A 23,936-nucleotide genomic window follows, 5' to 3' on the forward strand; every position below is an offset into this window, starting at 1 on the left:
AAGCTTACGAGACTGCGAGGCTACAGAGATACGAGAAGCTTCTAGAACATACGTTTACGAGACTGCGAGAATACAGGACTACAAGTGTACACGAGTACTTGACTACTTCTTAGCTTCATCAGCTCCAAATGGCTCCAACAGGTCCAACAGCCTCCAAATGGCTCCAACAGCTCCAACAGCCTCCAAATGCTTAACACAGCTCCAAATGGCTCCAAATGCTCCAAACGACCTCCAAATGCTTGACAGCTCCAAGAGGTCATTAAACCCGCGAATTCTTCCGGTCCCTACCAATAACACTTTACCACGGAAGGTTTTGTGGCGGAATGCGTGGGCAATGTTCGTCCCAGATTTTGTTGTCGTGGAAGCTGCAGGAAATAACAGTGCAAGTACATATACGCAAATTTCTGTGTGTATGTATTAAAAAGTAAAAGGTTTGAAAATATTACATTCTTTGAGGAAAGCACCAATATAAATTGATGTTGTATGGACATACATGTGGGAGCGTCAGAAGGAATGTAACTGCGTGCATCCATAGTGATCGCTGTTGCCTACGACGTCGCCGACGACGTACGAGAAGAACAATAGCTTCCTCTCAGGAATATGGCGACTAAAAATGCTGTGCGGTTGAGAAATGCAAATAGCAGAAATTAAGTTTTCAATATAAAGAAATAATAGAAATTGCGTGAACACAATAACTCAAACAAAAGTAAGTAGCTTGGCTTATGGGTTTTAGCCGTGTCCTTGGCGAATAATTCACCGACGTTTCGGTCTACATTGCAGTCGCCATCATCAGGGAGCAGTTACCTACTCAGATGATGGCGACTGCAATGTCGACCGAAACGTCTGTGAATTATTCGCCAAGGACGCGGCTACAGCCCCAGAAGCCAAGCTACTTCAGACAACGGCCGTGAAAGCCTGCGAACATTATCAAACAAAAGTAATTTTACAAACATTCTTAGTTCAGAATGTATGGAATGCTGTATTAACGGGTGGCGTATTGAGTATGATTGCAAATATGATTGAAATAATTTTTGACTCTGTTGAATTATTTTGGTAGCAGTGAATGAAGCATGGATGCCATATGCATCTTTGCAGACGTGTGCACTAGGGTGGGACGATAAAATTTGATTTTTCGTGTACCTATCCAGTTCTAATAGCGGTCAAAAATTGCGTATTTGAATGCTGATCAACGAAAAAATCATTTAAAAAAAATCATATGTTTGAATCTTCATTTCGCGTAAAGAGCCTAAAGTATGGAAAAGTTTTTCCAAAATCACTCACTCAATTTGAATTTACACTTAAAATATACATGTTAATATTTTGTGGATTATTATAGCAATTACGTACTTCATTTAAGTTGCCTGATAACAGAAAAATGATATACACACACAATGCGCTTCATTTTGAGTTCACACAATATAACTAAAATGTTTAAACAATCGTGGAAAATAGGAATTTCATCATTTAAAAAAACAGATGCAGTGTGTTATTTAAAATTATAGAATGCCATATTTCTTAACAGTTCTTAAATTTGAATGATTTTGAAAACTTATTTTTGATGAGTACGTCATTTTTCAGCTCTTTGCTCATTTCACAATTTTGTTTTATGAACTGACCCAGAACTCTCCACGAGAAGTTGGCTATAACTGGAGTTACAACCACTCTCTACCCAACCAACCATCCAATCAGGGCGTAGTGAAGGAATGTGTCTTAAATTCAGATTTTTTAAAATCAAATTTTGGCATTGTGAATCTGGAAAACTAAGTTGCTTGAATGTAGCTGTCTCTGTTTTCTTGTCCGCACACTTTTTCTGCAGACTCTGTGACAAGTTTGGCGCATCGTTCAACATTAGTTGTGTTCTCTTTGGCTAGAAAGAGTTAAATTTCTATCACGTAATTCCTTTGTATTAGCTCTGATGTATCAAGAACTCAATAAAACATACTTATTTATATAGTAAGTAATGCTTGGGAATACATTTCTATATTATAAGAGACCGAAATATCGTAAATACCGGTTTTTTTTTTCGCGTATCGATATAATATAAGCGATATATCGAAAGACCGATATATAGACGTGTTGAAAAGTTTTGCTATCCCTAGCCCGCGCTGTGTCGCTTCTGCTGGGTCGTTCGGTCTGCGGCGGAACTCGGACCCCTCCCCCCCCCCCCCCCCCCCGGTGCCTGCTGCCACGTGACGTCATCTGCTGACGTGCCGTGACGCCGCGTCAAATACAGCCGGCGACCGTCCATATTCATGAAGGTATAACGGTATGAGGTATAGCGGGGAGCGCTAGCTATATCGCGCTAGCTCGCTTCCCCTCCTGCCCCCTCCCAGCCTCCCTCCCCCTTCTGCGCCGCTCCCTCCCCTCACTCGCCGTCCCCCTACATCTCCCCCCTCCACACCTCCCAGCCACCTGCGCCGCCGTGCTGCGTCTGCGACTACTCGGGGCGTTGTCACTACACGTTCCACGGTATGCCGATAATTAGGGCCATGCATATTAATTTCGCGAAAAGATTCCCAGACCAGCTGAAAGTTAAAACACTGTACATAGCATCGTATGAGTTTCGTGACAGGGTGAGTTTCTTTCAGGTAGATACATGTCGATTGTTACAACACCGATCAGTACGGGCATGCAGATTTCGCGAAAAGATTTCGAGACTAGATGAAAGTTAAAACACTATAGCATCGTCTGTGTTCCGTGATTGGGTGGGTTTCTTTCAGGTACATATCGATTCTTACAACACCAATCACACGAAGTCAGTGCGGAATCAAATGCGTCCTGAGTGGCTCGGTGAAACAAGGCGACGACTTCTCTCGCAGACGGCTGCCAATCATAATGAATAATCCGGTGGTGCGGGTATACCTTGCAGTCTAATAGGGGTTCGGGTTTTTTTTCGCGAAAATGTCCTGTCTTTAGTCATACCTCATAGATAGAGACCCGTGAAATTCGCGGGTTCATTTCGTGTTATGCTATAATTAAAATAATTATACCTTAGTGCTGCTTCTGTCATTGGTTCACCGTTAATCTGGAGGACTGAGGGCTAATTAGAGACCCTCACTCATAGAAGTGTCGAATCACAGGCCACCCAGTCGAGACGACTCACAAGTAAGCAGCCAATTAACAGTTGGCATTTGCCCGAGTGTGTAGAGGATATATGAGTCTATCCTGGAGGACATTGAACCCGCGAATTACGGGTCTCTAGTCATAGAGTAAAGTTTAGACAACAGCCATGTCCGGTAGATACATAGGAATGCAGTCTAGCGAATACTGCACATTGTATTAGCCTGAGCCTAAAAGTCAGTGAACCTACACAATTGTCTTGTATCTAATCAGTAATCACCAAATATAAATGACCCCAAAGTTTTTTTAAAAAATAAGATAGCGACATTCTTGCGCGAAACCATTTTTTTAATTATTTCAGAACGATGATACATACATGCTAGACTTACAATGTCAGTGGTGACCAACTCTTGATCCTTTAAGGCTTTAGAGTCGGCCTGCCATTACTGAAATGTCATCATTTATCGACCGATAAATAGATTTTGAATCAAATTACGCCGCAAATTCTTGCCAAAATAAAATTTTTGGTATGCATTTTCAATTTTACATCGATCAGAACTGTGATTTAATAGGGTGATATGCTCACTTTATTTTGGGTTCATGTTCTTTCACAAACCAAAAAAAAAAAAAAAAAAAAAGTCGGGAGAAAAAGGAAAGGACACGCTTTTTTGTTGTTGGTAATAATAACAGTACCCCGAAATTTTCAAATTAACATACTCTATGTTCAGAATTTTGTATTTGGCCTTCACTGTTTAAAGGATGGCAATCCATTGACTAAAATACGTCCAAATGTTAGTTTACAGTTTTATTAATTAAAAAAAAAGAAGTTTGTGCTAATGCCAAGGCTGGTTCACACTGCATGTCACAGGCTCAGTAGTGTTGCGTAGAGACGCAACCCCAGGCAGTCATTCAATGGGTTGAAAGGGATGTCATCATCGCCACGACGGCCTCACAGGGCCTCGAACCAAAGACCCGCGGTGGAATCACAGGCCGAGTAACACTGGCCACTGCCTCAGTGACTGGGTTTAACTATTCGTGTTGGGCGGGATGTAGAAAACTGTGTCTACGGGGTCCAATGGCGTGTGCAACACACCTGAACAACCGACAAAGAAAGGAATACACAAAATTAGAGACCCGGAAAATTCGCGGATTCAATGACCTCCAGGATAGACTCCAATATCCTCTACACACTCGGGCAAATGCCAATTGTTCATTGGCTGTTGACTTGTGAGTCGTCTCGACTGGGTGGCCTGTGAGTGGGGGTCTCTAATTGGCCCTCAGTCCTCCAGATTAACAATAAACTAATGACAGAAGCAGCACTAAGGTATAATTATTTGAAGTTTAGCATAACACGAAATGAACCCGCGAATTTTACGGGTCTCTACAAAAAACACACAGAACACAAACCGAAATCAGCTGATGGGAAAAGTTAAATGCACATCAGCTGATGTTGGCTTGTTTTCTGTGCATTTGTGTATTCACCTCTTTGTTGGTTCTAAGGTTGCCCCATGACTAGAGACCCGTGAAATTCGCGGGTTCATTTCGTGTTATGCTAAATTTCAAATAGTTATACCTTAGTGTTGCTTCTGTCATTGGTTCACTGTTAATCTGGAGGACTGAGGGCCAATTAGAGACCCTCACTCATAGAAGTGTCGAATCACAGGCCACCCAGTCGAGACGACTCACAAGTCAGCAGCCAATGAACAGTTTGCATTTGCCCAAGTGTGTAGAGGATATTGGAGACTATCCTGGAGGTCATTGAACCCGCGAATTTCACGGGTCTCTACCCATGACATACACCAGCATTGGAAAATTTGTAAATAAAATAATAATAATGAAGTTTTACATCAATCTTCCCCATTGCAGTAATCGTTCAAGGAACGCTTTCCTTATTTTCGAATGTGTGAATTTGTACGCCTGTGAGTACTTTTATGCGTTATTGGAGTGAAACTTCTTTGCTGAGGGGGCTACAATTTACAAGCGTTACGAGAATTCCGATCGCGCGAGAGGAACAGTGAGGTACGCGGTGGGGGAACCGGTAGAGGAGGAGAGTGCGTCAGCGGCGACGCCACTCCAACGCATGCGCTAGCGGTCCAATGGGCAGACGTCAAAATGGGGATGGGGGATAGGTACGTAGCGGAGCATGGTATGCTAGTTGTAACGTCTAGAAGGGGAGACGGCAGTGGAGAGGTAGAAATGACGCAGCAGCGATGCTACGAAATTCTCTTAACGCTGTCTATTTAGTTTTAGTAACGGCTAACGATTAGCATTACTTTATTGAAAGTATCTAAAATGTATTTATTCGTGTGGAAAAGAGTTATCGATTTGTGGAATTACCTTTATAAGTATCATTCATTTTAAGGTGAATGGTGTGATTGAAAATTTAAAAAAAGCCGTAGGTATAGCCTTATTAGTAGGGACACCTGTATTTCGCGAATACATTTCGTGTCTAGGTACATCGCAAAACACCGTAGTTTTTTTCTTGTAGTTATTGGCTGTGGTCGGCGAGAGGTTTTTTCCCGCACTTGACGGGGCCAATGGGAATGTGGATACCGTACTGCTGCACGCACACGATTCACCATTACTCTAAGAAAAAGCTACAGTGTTTTGTGACAAACTTTGACAGGAAATGTATTCGCGAAATACAGGTGTCCCTACTTATTAGTAGGGCCGTGTGATTTTCGTGAAAAGATTTTCCGACCAGCTGTGTGCTAAAACTCTATAGCATTTTCTGTGTCTCGTGGTTGGCTGGGTTTATTCCAGGTGCATGTCTACTGTCGGCGCACCAATCACAGCCAGCCAGTGCGGAAGCAAACTCGTCCTGAATGGCCCGGCCAGACAGGGCGATGGCTTCTCTCGCAGACGGCAGCCAATCGCAAGGAAACAATGGCATACCTTGTTGCAGTCTAACGAGCGAGCAGATTATTTCACGAAAAACGCATGCCCCTACTTATTAGGTTAGCTTTATAAGTGTAATTTAATTTTGACATGTGCATTATGTTGAATTGGAGTATGTTTATTTGTTCTTTCATTTTATTCAGCTAGAGATCGTGCTTTAATATCATGCCTAAAAATATTAAAAATGCAGAAGCAGATACGAGGTTTTATCAAAGGCAACTCGGGAATAAACCGCCAAAAAGTGCCGGTGAAAGGATGCGACTGTACAGGCCGCGGAAAAAGTTTTTTTTTTTTTTTCATTTGAGCTCATACCCGCATCGTTACTATTCTCAATTATTTTCTCTTGTTCAATAAAAAATACTTATAATTTATATGTATCCATACCTAGAGACCGTAAAAATTCGCGGATTCATTTCGTGATGGTCTAGAATCCAAAAACGTTTGCCCTTTTGCTGCATCAGTGTTTGGGCCACAGTTTATCTTAATGATACTCGGCCAATGAAAAACCTTTAACAAAAGAAGTATCGAATCACTAGCGTCCCAGTTAACAGGTGTCACGAGTCAGTAGCCAATGAGCAAATGTAATTTCCCCGCGTGCATAGAGGATCATGCAGTATATCCTACATGTCACTGAAATCGCGAATTTTTCCGGTCACTATCTATACCTAATAAGTAGGGGCAGGCATTTTTCGCGAAAAGATCTGAACACTTATTAGACTGCAACAAGGTATAACCGCACCTATGATTTCTTCCTTGTGATTGGCGGCCGTCTGCGAGAGAAGTCGTTGACTTATTTGACCGAGCCACTCAGGACGCGTTTACTTCCGCACTGAATCACTGTGATTGGTGTTGTTACAGTCGATATGTACCTGGGAGAAACTCGCCCAATCACGAAACACAGACGATTCTCTGGTGTTTTAACGTTCATCTAGTCTCGAAATCTTTTCGCGAAATCTGCATGTCCCTACGTAATAAGCAAGAAGTTTCGCTTCTGTCGCACGTAGAATCCACGAACACTTTTTTTTTACTAATCCGAGCGATATGAAAAATATATGAAACATTTCTACAGCGCCTAAATCTATGTTACGGGGTATTTGCATTTTTTGGCGGAAATAAAACTTTTAGCGAGTTTATAAAAAGAACATGTAGCCAAAATACTGGCTATACTTGATTTTACATGTTGCTCTGAGATGTGTTAGTCCAATTTCGGTTTCAAAATGAAGGGGAAAAAAACATAATGCCACAGATTTCATGTACGAGTATGGCGACCGCTAAATGTAAATTGTGCGCCTAGTAGTAAGCGACTAAAGTAGTATTGCTAGATTCGACCATAGACCAATGACGAGATAGGCTTAGAAAGTGTATTGTGCAGTAACATTTCGGGCCCAACATTGCACGGCTAATTTTCCAACATAAACTGTCGAAAATATGCAATCGCTTGCATCTGCAAATTGCCGAGATTTTTTAATTCGCATAACACGTTATATGTTCGGGTTTTAATGCAGAACGTGCTTGTCATACATTGACTCGTACATTAAAAGTAAACCACAGCGTCAAATAAAATGTTTACATTTTATTTTATTCTAACGTAAGCGCGCGTCGGTTGGCTTACTATTTGTAAACAAACGCATATAGCAGGTTTTAACAGTCTTATGGATGATTAATAATCGTAAGAAAATAATAACCGAAGACAATAAGAAACGCTAAGGATCAACATTAACCTATGGTTTATAATGAGTTGCATAAAAGGGGAAAGTAAAGAAAAAAATATATTAATGTGCCCGATTTTTTTTTACATATTTACTATTTTAAATAACTTAACGGCGTATCCCTACATCCAAGTGTCCGTTACGAAAAACTGAGATGTCTGAGATATTTGTAAGAAAGTATTAAACCACTCTCAATTTTAACAGAGTTGGCAGAAGTAAGACGAAATTCAATAATTTTCCGGGACAACAATTTATAACCGCGCTAATTTTCAGGCAATACATAAATATAGTTTTGTGATTTTTGTAAAGTACTTTCCCCCCTCTAAGAATGGTTTAGAGTTTTTTTCTAAATTACTGCTGCCAGAATGGCCAACAATACATTTCTTTATAAAGACATAAAGTATGCGCCCGTTTATGGGGTTATAAAAAAGAAGAAACTGTAAAAAAATTCAATTTTTCAAGCATAAATATTTTATTATACGCCAAACAGACGGTTATAAAGAAACTATTTTAGTTTGTAATATAACACGAAGAAGGGTAAAGAGTTTTTTAAATGACAGCATTTAATACGTAAACTTGTGAAACAGTGATGAATGTCGGCTTTGGTTGGTGTGTCTACGCCGCGTGTGCTCTATGGCTTGGTCGGCGGCGCGCGGCGGGAAGAGACGCAGCGCCAGACGGACGCACAACCGGCGCCGCGTTGCCCTAGGCTGCGTCTGGCGCTGGTCTGTCAGGAACACACCCTCCCCCCACCGGGGAGTGGGGGGGGGGGGTTGTTGTGCGTGTCTGCCCCCTCCTCCGCCCGTCCACCTCCCCTCCTCCCCCTCGCAACACACAACACAACAACACCGCTACTTGTTGCTTCCCTCCCTCCCCTGCCCGCTCCTCCCCCACCACGCCGCCCGCCCCCCACCCCTACCCCTCCCGCCGCGATACACGCCGCGCCTGGAGCGTGGACGCTGTCAGCGGACCAATAAATAAAGCGAGTGATTTAGCGCGAAACAGACCGAGCTCACACAGCGCTGAGAGCGGGGGGGGAAAAAAAAAAAAAAAAAAAAAAAAAAGAGAACAAAAAAAATCAACACGGTACTAAAGGCCGGCACAAGACTCACTCTGCCAGTTTTGTTTTTTTTTTGTTTGTGAAGAAAAAAAAATAATTCGACAGTGACCCACAAAACTTTTCCGTTTTGATTCAACGAGATAAGAAGTATATTATTCTCTTCTCTCTTAAAAGTATTATTTTGAGACAAAGGACCACAAAGTTTTTTTTTTTTTTTTGTTTTTTTATTTGCAGACAACGGCACAGTGCGGATTTAACAGTATTTTAAAATAAAAACCGAATCAGACGTTTTTAACTACCATTGTATTGTTTACATTCCCAGTCTGATGTATAAGTGTTCCAGAAAGAGCTATGTTTCGGATATCTCTCAAGTCGTTTGATGTATCGCTAGGTTGTACAGTTTTACTGTTTTCTTGTTGACAGGAACGAGGGAGCCCCAGTGTGCGTCCTTTTCGTTGAATGTGCATCCCAATGTGAGTCCAATTTGCGTCCAAATTGTGGGTCCTTTTAGCTAAATTCGTGTCCCCTCGTGGGTCCTTTTTGAAGTATTTTAGTCGTTTTCAAGGAGTGTGCGTTTTTTTATGAATGTACGTTTAATATGCGTCCTAATGGGCGTTCTTTTTGAGGTATTTGCGTCTAAATATGTGTTTTTTTTGTTTTTGTTTTTTACGGGTAGGTACTGCATAGTCAATTCTTTAGTCAGGTCTGAATATTCATGGTCCAAGGACTTTTGGCCCTGTAGTCAGCATAAAAGTCATATTTAAGAAACGCTTGATTATGTAGCATGCATAAGGTTTGTCGTTGTGGAACTAGCTGCTGGAACCTTATTGGTCGATCTGAAATACATAAACAATAAACACATTATAGATAAATAAATGAAGGAAAATGGTGGTTCTTTGGCTCACATATTAACGGAACAGTGATGCTGTTTTGACTCACGTGTTAATGAAAATAAGTGTCGTTTGGAATCACGAGTATCTGCGTGAATGCAAGTGAGAGCCAGGTGGCAGGAACCTCAGTTTGCCTCTATCTCTGGCGGAGTGTGGGTCGCCTGGTTTGAGTGGCACATGAGTTCAGTGACAGTTCTCGAGAACTCTAAGGCATCTGTACCACGTACCATCAGCTGCAGTGAGTTCAGTGACCAAAGCATCAACTGGCAGTGTTTCATCATCAAACTGTGCATACTGTGTAAATGACATAAACTGTGGAATGTGCGTGGGTGCGTGATACGCAATTGTAATAACTCTTCACAGGTTACGTACCAGTTCAGCATGTGTTGCGGTCAGTTATTTCACTATGAAAACTTAAAAAAAGTCATGGTAAGTTTGGCAAAGGACTAGTTGCACAATCTTTAGGGTGTAATTGTAGGGGCAGGCAATTTTGGCGGGAAAAAAAACCGAACACGTATTAGACTGCAACAAGGTATACCCGCACCACCGGATGATTCATTCTGATTGGCGGCCGTCTGCGAGAGAAGTCGTCGCCTTGTTTGACCGAGCCACTCAGGACGCGTTTGATTCCGCGCTGAATGACTGTGATTGGTTATTGTAACAATTGACGTGTGCCTGAAACAAACTCACCCAATCACGAAACACAGACGATGCTACAGTGTTTTAACTTTCAGCTGGTCTGGGAATCTTTTCTCGAAATATGCATGGCCCTACGTAATTGTAATCATCTTGGTGAGGTCTTGGTGAACATGTTTAATACAAAGCGCCACGAAATATACCGCTGTCCATTTAACGCTTGAGGAAACTCTTTGCTGTGTACAAATGTGGTGAAACCATCTGTCGTCCTGATCACCTCGAAAAGCATGACAAATAATGCAAAGTTACAAACTCGAAAGTGATCGGCTCGACAATGTCGCGTGGATACATAAATTGGTTTCCTTCAGTGGGACTCTCAGTTTTCCTTGTTTGCGGATGAGCGCGGATGGACTCTCCTGGCAGTACTTCTAGGCAGTTATTCCATCAGCCCCGATGGCAGTGATGTCAACCACTGCGGAGAACCCGGTGGGAGCACTGTTGTCCGGCCCGAAGCTCACCTCCCCTCCTGTGTCTGCGCCCTTTTAGGGTAGAACAGGAGTCGACTTACAGATCTTACTGATCCAGAGCCCAACATCTGGACCAGACTCGGAAGACAGGTCCCCTCCGCTCTGTCCGACCTGCGGACCGCCAACTGCCTGCGCAAGTCAGTGGACAGAGTTTCACAGGAAGTCAGCCGGCAGGTCAGACCCGACCAGTACGTACTGACTTGGGAACTGGCGACCACCGAGGTCTGCCACCAGACAGGCTTCAACCAACTAACTCGTCAATCCGGGTAGGAAAACCAGGACCGAGCCCGAGAGATGAATGGCACTACACCCCCTCCAAGCGCACCATTTAGAGCGGAGGACGAGGATGGTTCTTCAACCAGGGTGATTAGTACAGAAACTCCAGGAGCCAGATAGAGCACGACTGGACAGTACCAGATACCGGGACCCAGGCACTACACACCCCTTCCTGGTACACCCCTGTGGGAAGTGTGCCATCGTCTCCGACGACGCTAGAGGAGACTTCAACGGACGCAGTGTCGTCAGCTGAGTTAACATCTTCTTCAGCAGTACCCGCGGTGGCGCCGACCTCGCTATGTACCACTGCTGTTGTGCCGTCGTCATCCACACTCGGGTACTCTCGCATAGGTTGCGCCAAGACTTTCGTGCGTTGTAGCGATCGCCCGGCGTCATGAACCGTACTGATCGAAAAATACGGCTTCAGTGCCAAAAAAAAAATTAAAAAAGTGTAACACGTGTGGTAATCAAGTGTCACGAAAAGATTTCCCTGAAAAGTCATGTACAGACATGCAAACGACTGGTTAAAGAATCGCGTGGAATTGAATGAAGAGATGATGATTTTGTGTAGGCCTACTCTTTGTTTTTGTAATAGAGTAAAATTTACGTAGTACATATAATTTGTAAAACTGTGTTGTTTTATTTCTTGTACTTGGAACCTAGTCTTTTATGGTAAAGTGTCCAATTGGGGCTATAATTATATAAATCGATATTTTTGAACCTAAATGAAATTTTTGCACTGACCATGATGGACTGCAACCGATCGATTCGATCAGTATATTAATTGGTTTTATTTGTGATGTTTGGAAGTTTTTTTTTCGAATTTTTGTTGTTGATAAAAACGAATTTACAAGAATATGGCCAAGACGGCAGACAAGATGGTGGACACTTTGATAGCTGACTTTATGGTTATTGAAACTACTGCACTCTAGCGGGTAAAAAATTGACCAATATCGTGGTAGTGCACTCTAGAACTCGACAGTAAAATCAAATATGGCTGTCATGACGTCACACTAACAGGAATAATATATGCCTTGATAGTAGTAGTGGGGGTCATTCTAATTGAAAACATCAAAAACATCAATGAGAAAGAATACGTAGAATTTTTTTAATTGACCTCGGCAGGAAAGGAACTGAGGACCTCAAAGTCAATGTCGTAAACGCTTTTTTAATTTAAATATATGTTTATATGGTTTGGAATTTTTATAACGATTATGTTTGTTTTGAGTTTTTAGACAAAAATTGAATCAAGGTGTCATATTCCACACAAGGTGTCATATTTCATACGTAATGAGGGTCGTAGGTCAACCCCAGCGGTTTGAATTTAATTTTTTTAATCTATTTTTGGAGAGAATTTAAGCCGCTTTGGATTTTTGATTTTTTTTTTTTTTGACTATTCAAGTGGGAAATTGAGTTTTTCCATCAAATTAGGGCAATTTGGAAACTTTTTTGGGGGGATTTTTGAGTCATTTATGAGGACTTATGTGCAAAATTTCTCAAAAAAAAATGAAAGAATAATGCCGGTCATTGACCCGTGCCTCGCTCTTCAACCTTGAACCTATCGTAGGACTAAGTAATTTTAAGTTTTCACTTCTGTCGGCAGTCCTCATGACTGCTTTGAAATTATTTTTATTAGTGTCATTTTATTTTGCCAGCAATTAGACGATTTTCGCCCGGGACTTGAGCCCAGAACCTGTCGCGTTGATAGCCAGAGTGTGTACTGCGTCACGGGAGTATGCAGAGGACGGACAATTGATTACTGCATGGAATTAACTAAAACATGCATTACACACATTACTCCGTAAAACATCTAAGAAACATACCTACACTGCTAGAAATAATTTGGAAACTTATCACTTTAAACCCTAATGTATTTGTATGGTAAATAATAATTATTTTTTTAAGATAATATACTATGAACGAACAGTAGCCATTCACTATTTGTTTAAGGAAAATAAATTATTTGTATTTGTATATAATTAAATAAAAGGTTGATAAATACTAATGCATTAGTGGAAATATACGTAACAAAAGAAAACGTTTTTAGAGAATGTATGTTTTTTAATTTCTTTACTCATGCCTAAAATAAATTTTTTGCGTGACTAAAATGTTACAACGAGCGTTTTTGCGTACGAATGTTCGTATTCTTAGACGTAAACATATTGTAGCCACATGAAGCAACCCTTCATCGTTATTTTTATGTGAAAGAATTATAGTGAGCTCCGAAATACTTTGCTACCGAATAGGTTCCTAATACATCATTTTAGTCCCACCAAGGTTCGGGGATCGAAACCACGTCCCTTCGCCATGTAAGCGCACACGTCAGTGTTTACGACTTTGTTGTTCACGTTATGTTAACAGATCATAGCGACCGCATTCACTGTGATGCACTGAGAGAGAAAAGGGAACTTTATCGGCATCCATTTGTTGCATTTAGACGACCGTCAAATTCCAACAGTTACCAGTGAATGTTAGCTGACCACTGGCCAGTTCAGTGACAACAATAAGCTGTATAAGCTCTTGTATTCAGACAATTTTGTTGTTAGCATTGCAATTATATTGCAATATACCACAGAACAGTGAAAATACAGTTTCTGTCCGACATAATTTTTTTTTGGTTGCTAATTTAGATCACAACGATTGCTTTGTGTTGACAAATTTTTTTTGACGTGACAACGTCTAATAAATCGATGAACGCCGGCTGCACGCACGAAAAATTGTCCCGTAACGCACATTGTCCCGTTGCGCTGTGTCCCGTTACGCTCGTTGTACACTTGCGCCGCAACTAACTCTCTTCCACTCGATTGGGACAACCATCGATTTGACTTTTCCGAGGCACATTAAACTTGAAACACTTCCATTCGTTTACTACTTTTCCTATCATCGTCCTATCCTTAACAGAATAACACAGATTGGAAGAAGTTAAATAGCAAACATGTATAAAAGTTATAGTTAAAATAATCTGTTCGTTAAAGTAATAAACATATTTGAATTAATGAGTGAAAATAAAAGTAAATTTATCAATTAAATTGTAGATTTCATTTCACTCCTTCTTTGTATCCATACAAAATAGTGATAATTCAATAAAAAATATTGAATTTTATTCATAAAAGTATGCAATCATTTCATCAAAGTTTTGTTATGACGTTGTCACGTTAAACTATCGTCCGTAAACCGACTTTACAGACAACCAATTTTTTTTTGTAATGTCTACAAAGTGGCTTATCAGTGACAGACAAATTTTGTCTAGTAATCGTTGGAGCTGCATAACCTGATATGTGGTCTTGCCTCTGGAATCTGCTGCGTGAAAGACAGATGCAGTAGCTTGCTGAGTGCTGAAGAGTGCTGCGGTGTGCTCGAAGGTGTCTTCGCTCGCGAAGGCGCTGAAGCAGCAGCAGCAGCGCGACAAGGAGCGCGACAAAGAGGACAATGGCAAGAGCAGCCCGCAGCAGCAGCAGCAGCAGCAGCAGCAGCCGCAGCTGTCGCCGCAGCAGGCGAGCGCGGCCCCCGCCGCCTCCCAGGCGCCGCCGCCGCCGCCGCAGCTGATGATGTCGCCGCCGGCGTCCGGCCTGCACCACATGCAGCAGCTGCTGCAGCAGCAGCTGCTCAGTCCGGCGCAGCTGCAGTCGCTCATGCAGCAGCACTCGCTGTTCCTGCAGCAGCAGCAACACCACCACCACCAGCAGGTGAGCTGGACTCGAACCAGGGACTCCCGTGGTCCGAACCCCTGACCTTGCTCCTTCAGGTGACAGATGTGTTATTGGGAGACTTCTTTTATTTCCCCCTAGCGGGCTCCCAGAGAAAAGGATTGTTTTAATCAAACAAATATTTGTTTATATGTGGCGAAACATTTACTTGCTGTAACAAAATATTTTGTCAGCTTAACCAAACTTGGTAAGTAACAAAATTTATTTGTTACACCTAACCAAATATACATTTGAGTTTACTAAATAATTTTGTTGGGTCAACAGTATCTTTCCTACTACAAAATATTTGTTTGAGTTAACAAATTATATTTATTTCGCCATATATAAACAAATATTTTGTTGGGGCAAACAAACCTTTCTCTCAGTGCACTGAACGAAAGGTTTGTTTGCCTCAACAAAATATTTGTTTGTATATGGCGAAATAAATATATATTTTTTTTTAATTCAAACAAATATTTTGTAGCAGGAAAGATTCTGTTGACCCAACAAAATCATTTTGTCAACTCAAATGTATATTTGGTTAGGTGTACCAAATCATTTTTGTTACTTACCGAGTTTGGGTTAAGCTAACGAAATATTTTGTTCCACCAAGTAAATATTTGTTTCGCCATATATAAACAAATATTTGTTGGATTCAAACAAACCTTTTTTCTCTGTGTACAACAGTGTATATACACCCCATCACATCCCGACTTGCCTCACGACAGGAATATTGTTTCCAAGACGTCTGTATTTAATTTTTCTTTTTGTAAGCATTTCTTTCATACAAACCTGACATGAGTGTTCCGTGTATTTTATAATATGTATTTATGACTCGTTTGAACGAATTTTTTTCAATTAATTGACTTAAGAACAAAGCATTAACACAATCAAATTTAAAAAAATAGAATACTCAGTTTTCTTCTCCGGCCGAATCAGTGTTTAAATTTACGTGTGTAGACGCTGGAGTTCTATAAATTTCGCTTCTCCTCGGGATTTCAGTGTGACGGTCAGTTTTATTTTCAAACTCGGTTCAAAAACTCATAAAAAATGACGTAATGGCTAAACCGGACCCTCTCGTTCACAATATCCGGGCCACGTCCCTGCTCGAACCTCGGAGGATAAACTACAACGGCCTTGGAGGGTACGCCGCGAGGCTATGCTTTGGGAAGCCTTCATTTCACAGACGAGAGAGCCACACCCGAAGTTCCCCGAAGTTCAAGCTCGCTTTTTTTTCCCGTACCACAACAGGTGTATTTATTTGGGATGTAGCTTACTCATACGTAGAGACCCGGAAATTTCGCGGATTCATTTAGTCACAAGCTAGAATGCAAACCTTCACACTCTCGCACTGTGTTCATGATTGGACCGCAATTATCTGGACACGCCCCTCTACGACCGTGAGCCAATGATGTCCAGCTAGGAAAGAAGTTAGCGAATCAGGTAGTGCCAAATAACAAGGATAAAAATGTTCTCGCTAAGAAATCAACCAATGGGAAAGTAAACATGGGTCGAGCACACCTATAACTTTCAATTCTATCCTGAGGCCAGAAGAATCCGAGAAATTTCCGGGTCTCTACTCATACGTCATACGCCGTTCTATCTCATTGTAAAAAAACCGGTGTGGCATTAAATTGTGTGGTCGATTAGGATAGGTTAGCTACATTATAAATACTTTAAAACATTGTGGATGGTTAGTTATTTTAGTTAAGTATAGCTACATTGAAAATAATGTTAAATCATTGTATGGTTGCTTAGCAAATAACTTTTTAATATGTAGCTATCCAGCGCTAGGAAACCGTTTACATGATTTCACAGTATCTTTAATGTAGCTATTCTAACCAAATCATTCGTCCGCAATGTTTTAAAATATTTATAATGTTTCTAACCTAACCTAATTGACTATTAGTAGAGACCCGTGAATTTCGCGGATTCATTTCGTGTTATGCTAAAATTCAAATAATTATACCTTAGTGCTGCTTCTGCCATTGGTTCACTGTTAATCTGGAGGACTGAGGGCCAATTAGAGACCCTCACTCATATAAATGTCGAATCACAGGCCACCCAGTCGAGACGACTCACAAGTCAGCAGCCAATGAACAGTTGGCATTTGCCCGAGTGTGTAGAGGATATTGGAGTCTATCCTGGAAGTCATTGAATCCGCGAAATTCACGGGTCTCTAACTATTAGTTATCATGAGTTGTCCAAAATAAACATTCACGGACACACGGCAAACGAAAAAAAATATGGTGGCGTACAAATAAATACCGTTGCCTTGTTTATGGTCTTTCCTTTTATCAACACCGCCATATTTATTAACAATGAACAAAAAAAACGAAGATGCACGATCGGGCGTGTGGCTCTCTCGTCTGTGAAAAGAAGGCTTCCCCTATGCTTTGCATCATGCATCGTCAGGGTCGAGAAATAAACTGAGAGCGAGTAGTTGTTTTTTCCATGTCCGGTACGCCATCATTAGCCCTGTAAGTTCAGTGGGCATGCAGCAAGCTAGGCGCGGTTGGACTACGCATGCGTCCAATGGCAAACCCTGTTCGACTATACACTTTAGGTCAGGGTTTTTACCGTGGCTGTAACAGGGCTATTTGGCGCCTTGCCTGCAATATTGCTGAAAGAGAGTAGGCGATAAGTTTCTATACTTGTATACTTTCAGGATCTTTACTTCTCTTTCTATTGACCCAGTTATCAGCCAATCAGGGTAGGGCTTTCCTGCTATTGGCTTCTGTGCTGGCCAATCATGTTGGGCCTCTTCTTATTGGACGTGTTAACCATTTATAGTTAGATGCCGTGTGGCTTCAACCCTCTTGCTTCCTGCTTTTTTTTTTACCTTTTCATAAACGTTTAGCCTTAAAAAGGTTACTAAGGAATCAGTCGCAGTTTGCGTTGCATTCTTTTGTTATTTTCTTTTTTTCCCCACTGAAACCGAGGTATTCTTTACATTTTCTTCTGACTCCTGTTCCTTCTTTGTAGTTGAATGTTAAGAAAATAAACAGATGAGTACTTACTTCCAAAAGAATGACTCATTGTTAAAAAAATTAATGAAGCCGAGGAAAAAAACAAAGATTAACTGAAGAGTAAATACTTAGGGGAAATAAACAGTTTTTTACTTCAAAACCCACGCGCTAAATAATTATTAAGGACATCAGACAAGGCAGTTACATGACTTATTTATTATAAGGATATTCTTTGTTCTTAAAGGGGAACTACTCTAAACGCAGGAGAAAATTTTGTATTGAAAGAAATACTATAAAACAGACATATTCAGCCTGTTCCAGTCTTAAGATATTTATTATATTTTAAAAGGATTGTAGCTTTACGCAATTTCTTCACTTTAGCACAAGCGCTCATAGTTGGAACTACCATAATATAATGTTGAATTTCTAGTAGGTATGCTGGGCAGATTGAATACAAATTACATTTATTTGCCAGTAGGGAAGTTTTCTAGTTGTGTAGGTTATTAAAAATAACATCGCAGTCGCCACAAGGTTTTAACTAGTTTTCTTTTAATTAATTTGGAGGGGGGTGAAGAAACATGTTTGTTGAATGTGAATTTTTAGAATAACTTTCCAAAGTTGTTTAGTATTCACTAAATTAAATTAAATACAAAATAATGTGAGTCTTCCAGTACTCGCGAGTGATTTGTAAACATGTAACCTCAGTAACGAGCAAATTATTGTGTTGTCATGTTTCTATTAAACTTTTAATATGGAACTCGGACACGAAATTTAACGTAGAATTCCTTAAAATAATACCGAGCGTTGTTAGTACACCTACGAAAATTGTGTCTTTAACTATATTTCCTGGGGTGACTCACACGTTGTTTTCTCACGCACCACTAGAATTCGCTGCCGGGGCAGCTACGGTGATTATCGAATCATTCGATTTGCAGAGAGAAAGGTTAAGCGGTATAATAAAACGGCTCCGATAAAAGCGGAAAAGTCTGAAAAACCACTAAACACAGGTTTTGGACCTGATTTTCGACGAGGAATTTTATTAAAATACTGCTCATCTTGTTGAAATTCATTAAAAAGTTAATACTTTAAATTTTCCCTTTGTCTTTGTGAACTTTGGTGCGCGCCATCCGCCACAGATGGCAGCACGGTAGTTACACATTTCCGTTCCATGCGATTTCCGTTCCATTCACGAAAATAATCCTACCGAATGGTACAGTTACTGAAGCAGTACAAAACAACGAAGTTCGAAGATTAAGGGGAATGAGTCCCCGCCATCTTGATGTTTTTGCTTTGATTTTTTTAATTTATCTATTCAAATTTTTGGTGTAGCAAGACATATGCCTTATCATCCTTAACTTTTTTTTCCCTTCTGCGTGATCTAATATTCACAAAGAAACTCCAGTTTGTTATCGCTGGGAGGAAAAAGAATGTTTATTGCGCTTGACTTCAACTATCATAATAATTGCTCCTAGCCACGAATGTTGACGTCTTGTCAGCCATAAAATATCAAACGAAAGTTTCACTGCAAACTATGACTTAGTATTTTAAAGTAAATTAAATCATAGGGCCAAACACCCTTTAAGGTGTAAATATACTTAGTTATTGAACTTCTGTAAGTCTGTGTTTTCGGTGATTATTAATATAGCTACAATTAGTTGTTTAAAATTAGTGGTTATCAAGTCAATAAGTGTCCACTAAATGTTTAAAAAACTTTTAAGTCTAACGTATAGGTATTTCAATCCTAGCATGAAATGAAAACATGTAATGATGTGGTTAACAGTTTCGAATTAACCGTATTTTATGTAGGAGATTACCTGAAATTATTTTATTTTGTCATACCAAACATTAATATCAAAAAATTTTTTACCCCCGCTAAAACTCCGGGTTTTCCCGGATATGTATGAAACTAATATTAAGAGATTTATTAATTTTACTCTACAAACATAAAGTTTTACGATTCCGGAAGGTAAACCACGTGATAATCTAATCTCAGCTCGAGATAGAGTTGAAAAATAAATTTATCGTTTGAGAAGCAGGGGGGGGGGGATTTTGGTGTTTATCCCTCCCCCCTCAATATCTTATATATAGAGACCGGAAAAATTCGCGGGTTCAATGACCTTTAGGATAGACTCATATATCCTCTACACACTCGGGCAAATGCCAACTGTTCATTGGCTGTTGACTTGTGAGTCGTCTCGACTGGGTGGCCTGTGATTCGACACTTCTATGAGTGAGGGTCTCTAATTGGCCCTCAGTCCTCCAGATTAACAGAGAACCAATGGCAGAAGCAGCACTAAGGTATAATTATTTGAATTATAGCATAGCACGTAATGAACCCGCGAATTTGTCAGGTCTCTACTTATATATATAACTCACAGTAAAAAAAGGAAATAATCTGAAAGCAAACAGTGGAGACAGTGGGGAATGAGATGCTGTGAAACGTGAGGAAAGCAGGTGGTGTGTGAATGGGCGAATGGGTGAAGGCGAAGGCGAAGCAGGTGTTGCGGAGCGCGGTGCCTGTTCCAGCAACAGCAGCAGCTGGCCGAGCTAGGGCGCAAGCAGCTCGAGCAGGCCATACAGCAGCTGCAGGAGCAGCTGCAGCTGAACGTGATCCAGCAGACGCACCTGCTGCAGACGGGCGACAAGAAGAAGGCGGGCGGGCCGCTGCAGCAGCTCGCCCTGCAGCAGCAGCAGCTGATGCAGCAGCTGCAGATGGTGCAGCGCCAGTACGTGCTGCAGCAGGCGCAGGCCGGCGCAGGTAGGCGCTCCGCCCTTCCCCCCACCCCGCGCAGTGACCGGTACAGGGGCAGCTCTGGTGGGGACGGCTGAGGGCGCATTTGACGACACCGAGTCACCGAGCTCCATTAAACCGCGACCTGCGCTTCAAGTGCGCTACCTGAGATGCAGCCATGGCGTGACAGACTGATAAGCAGGCCTAGATGCTCTTATCGATGGAAAATCCATCCCAAGATCGTCTGCAAAGTCACGTGTCAAAATGTTTCATAACTGGGCGGTGAGTCAGTTACCCGTGAACAAGAAAAAATGTTCTGAAATAACGTCCGCAAATTACTTTCTTTTTTTGGCATCAAAGATAAAGCAATTAAAATTATTTCGCTGATGATTCGTCGGTCAAAACATGCACTGAAATGAAGAAAAAAAAATGGCTGATATAAGAAATGGAAAGCGTATAGTAACTAAATGTGCTAGTTACCATAAAATAAATACACTGTTAATTGTTTATGTTATTTACGCAGTGATATACAAGCAAATTTAAATTTAATTATTCTTAAATTATGTATCAAGATTCTTATAGCGCCAAAAGTGCAATTTATTCATTTTTTAATAAAACTTTTGCAACTGGTCATACGTAGGTATGTCATCTTACATGTGGCTTGAACCCATACAGTTAAAAGAGCTGTTTTAAGTTGTCTACTCATGGAATTATTAATTGGTGGAATATTTGATGATAACAATTAAACTATTAGAAAATTTTATGTTTCAAAGTTTAACAAGGCTCATTTAAACATCAAATCTATTTTTGTGTGCTTATGAATTTTTAATAGATTACAAAAATATAACGACTTAAAATAATCAGTTTGCTTCGAAGTTTTGAGTGAAAAATATACCATGTATTTTATCTAATATCATAATGCAGTTATAAGAACTAATAGCCACAACACCGTGATGCCCTCTCAAGCAACATTTCCAATGAGTTATGACGAGTCGAATACGTTGAAGCAAAATTGACTCACAAACGAAAACGACTGAAACTCTATGCAAGATCAATAGCTGATTGACTTTAGTATCATATTAATTTACTGGGAGTAAAAAATGCTCTGAAAAATTATTGTTATTGAAGAATATACTTTTCTTGATTTTTGTATTTAAACAACATCTTTCCATAAGCTGCAAATATGGCGTGAGTTTGGTAGCTTTGTTTAAGTAAAATGAAGTGACAGTAGTCACGTATGGTATTCAAAAATCTAAATGCTGTATTTGCAAGTACTTAGAGAAAATTAACTTTGTCAACGAGGTAATTTCTCTTATATTTAATTGTCGGTAATGTTTTACATTACAGAAAAGTGTATGATATATAACAATTTTAAAACATTTTGGAAAAGTGCCAATCTTTTTAAAACGCATTTGTCGAACAACTGCAATGAACGTGGCCCATTTTCTTGGCTTCTTGTGTGTATCTGGAATCTTAATTTTGAAGATGTAAATGTGAAAATAAACTATTATGAGAGGCTCCCAGAAGATTCACTACTGATAGAGGCACTTAGAAATATCTATTACAGAAGAAAATTGGTAACTATCCTGATTATTACTGTTGCTGCTTGATTATTTTTCAAGAAACAATACTTTGAAAGGATATTTTGAAAGTTCAAATAATCTCGTTTATTAAGTACCGTAAATTTATTTATAAAAGGATCTAAACTAATCAAAAGAATAAGTAAATTTTATGGTGTGATAAAATAATTCATTACTATGCAAATATAAGCTACCAATTTACTATGAATACCCAACTGATTAGACACAAGTGAAATGCATTAAATTAAAAAATATAAACAGTAAATGTACAAGAAAATACTATTTCAGATTTGGTGTGTCACGCGATTTTATTTCAACAAACCAGACTCATGAAAGTGAACGTCAAGAGGATTAAAGGAATATTTCTCACCTGCAGACTGTTTTTGTTTATAGAAAATTTAAAATTTCTTAAACATTGCTTAAAATTAACCGATGGAAATAGAACGACTAAAAATTTCGATGAAAATTTGTCTTTAATAATGATTGAGCTTACATTTTCAAATAGATTCTTAATAATTTGAATCCTTGAAACTCATCCAAAGAAAATATCAACTATTATATTATTTAACCGCGCATTGTTCGTATTTTTAAACAATAGTCTGCATATATGATCACATCTTCAAGAAACATGAAATAAAAATAAAGTGATTAAAATAAAATAAAAAATTTCAAATCTCATTTGCATCAATCTGCAATAAAAATTGCGTCTACCAAAACTACTGTTGCTTTAAGGAACAAAGTTACTTGCGAAATGTCCACAAATAACTTACTATCTTTCTTTGTTCGTAAATATTAAAAAAATGTCGATTAAGAAATACCAAAATCGCAGTAATAATATAAAGAACTTGTTTAAAACATATACGAATGAAACAGTAAACTTAAATACATGTTTAAAACATAATCATTACCCAAGAAAGTTGTTTGTTTGCTGGCGTGACAAATATTTTCTCAACCTCTTAAATTACCACCACAGCATGAATACAAACTTTTACGTTGTAATATTGGTTGAAATCTACTACAAAAATATTGGTTGGAACAAGAATGTTTATATTTTTATTGGAAATATAAATTTCACGTAGGCTAATAGTGTTTCATCAGCAAATATGTACTAATGATATCATCTGCAATGTTAACCACATGGTGAAATTTAATAAATCATTAATATATCAAATATTTTCTGAACCTACACAAAACAAGAAGTCAGTATCTCATGAAATGTCTGTATGAGTAAACTGAATTGTTTATTGCAAAAATTTTAAAGGAAAAATCAACTTTTTGGAAGATAAGTACAAATACAAGAAAAAACATATACGCATGTTAGCTATTGTTAAATATTTATGGTACTTTAATAATGTTCGATTTTATTGAAGAAAAGTTATAAGATCTTGTAACTTCAGACATTTCAGAATTAATATAGGTATGGGAAACAGCAATAACACAACTCATGAATAAAATTAAAATTCGTAAAATAACAAGAATAAATGCCAAAAAAAACCTTTATTGTTTTTATTTCGCTAAAAATATTGGTGAAGAAGCGAAAGTAAGCCTTAAAAATGCTTATAAAATGAAACCACAAAACTTCTTGTGTTCAGAATTTTCTTAGCAGATTGGCAGAACATGGTTCATTTTATTTTACAAGTCACGTGAAGAATAATGGCCCAGTAACGTGCGTTTCATAGAAAAATAAAACTGTTTTACACATGAAATTGTATTTATGATATTAATTCAGTTTGTGAGATCAAGTCACAAACAAGTTTAAAAAATTATTTTGGGAAGCAAATTCAATAGTTTAAAAAATCGTTCTGAGAATAATGATTTATTTTAATAGTGCTATAAGCCTAAGAAATTGTGGTAGTAAGTAACATACCTCAAAAGAAATATCTACGACGGCAAGACCAAACAAATATTCGTAGC

At 39.5% G+C, this 23,936-nt stretch overlaps 1 protein-coding gene across 16 annotated transcripts in view; it reads left to right on the forward strand.

The window, feature by feature from the left end:
• LOC134529035 (forkhead box protein P1-like) overlaps window positions 1-23,936 on the forward strand; it is a 565,106-nt gene that overhangs the window by 459,334 nt on the left and 81,836 nt on the right. For 14 of the 16 annotated variants that reach the window (XM_063362713.1, XM_063362717.1, XM_063362720.1 and 11 more), the window contains exons 4-5: window positions 14,419-14,742; window positions 20,238-20,469. In XM_063362713.1, coding sequence (XP_063218783.1) covers window positions 14,419-14,742; window positions 20,238-20,469 — 556 coding nt within the window. The remainder of the gene's footprint in view (window positions 1-14,418; window positions 14,743-20,237; window positions 20,470-23,936) is intronic. The other 2 variants (XM_063362715.1, XM_063362716.1) reach the window with 2 other exon arrangements.

This window comes from Bacillus rossius, chromosome 2, assembly GCF_032445375.1.
Source record: "Bacillus rossius redtenbacheri isolate Brsri chromosome 2, Brsri_v3, whole genome shotgun sequence".
NCBI lineage: Eukaryota > Metazoa > Arthropoda > Insecta > Phasmatodea > Bacillidae > Bacillus > Bacillus rossius.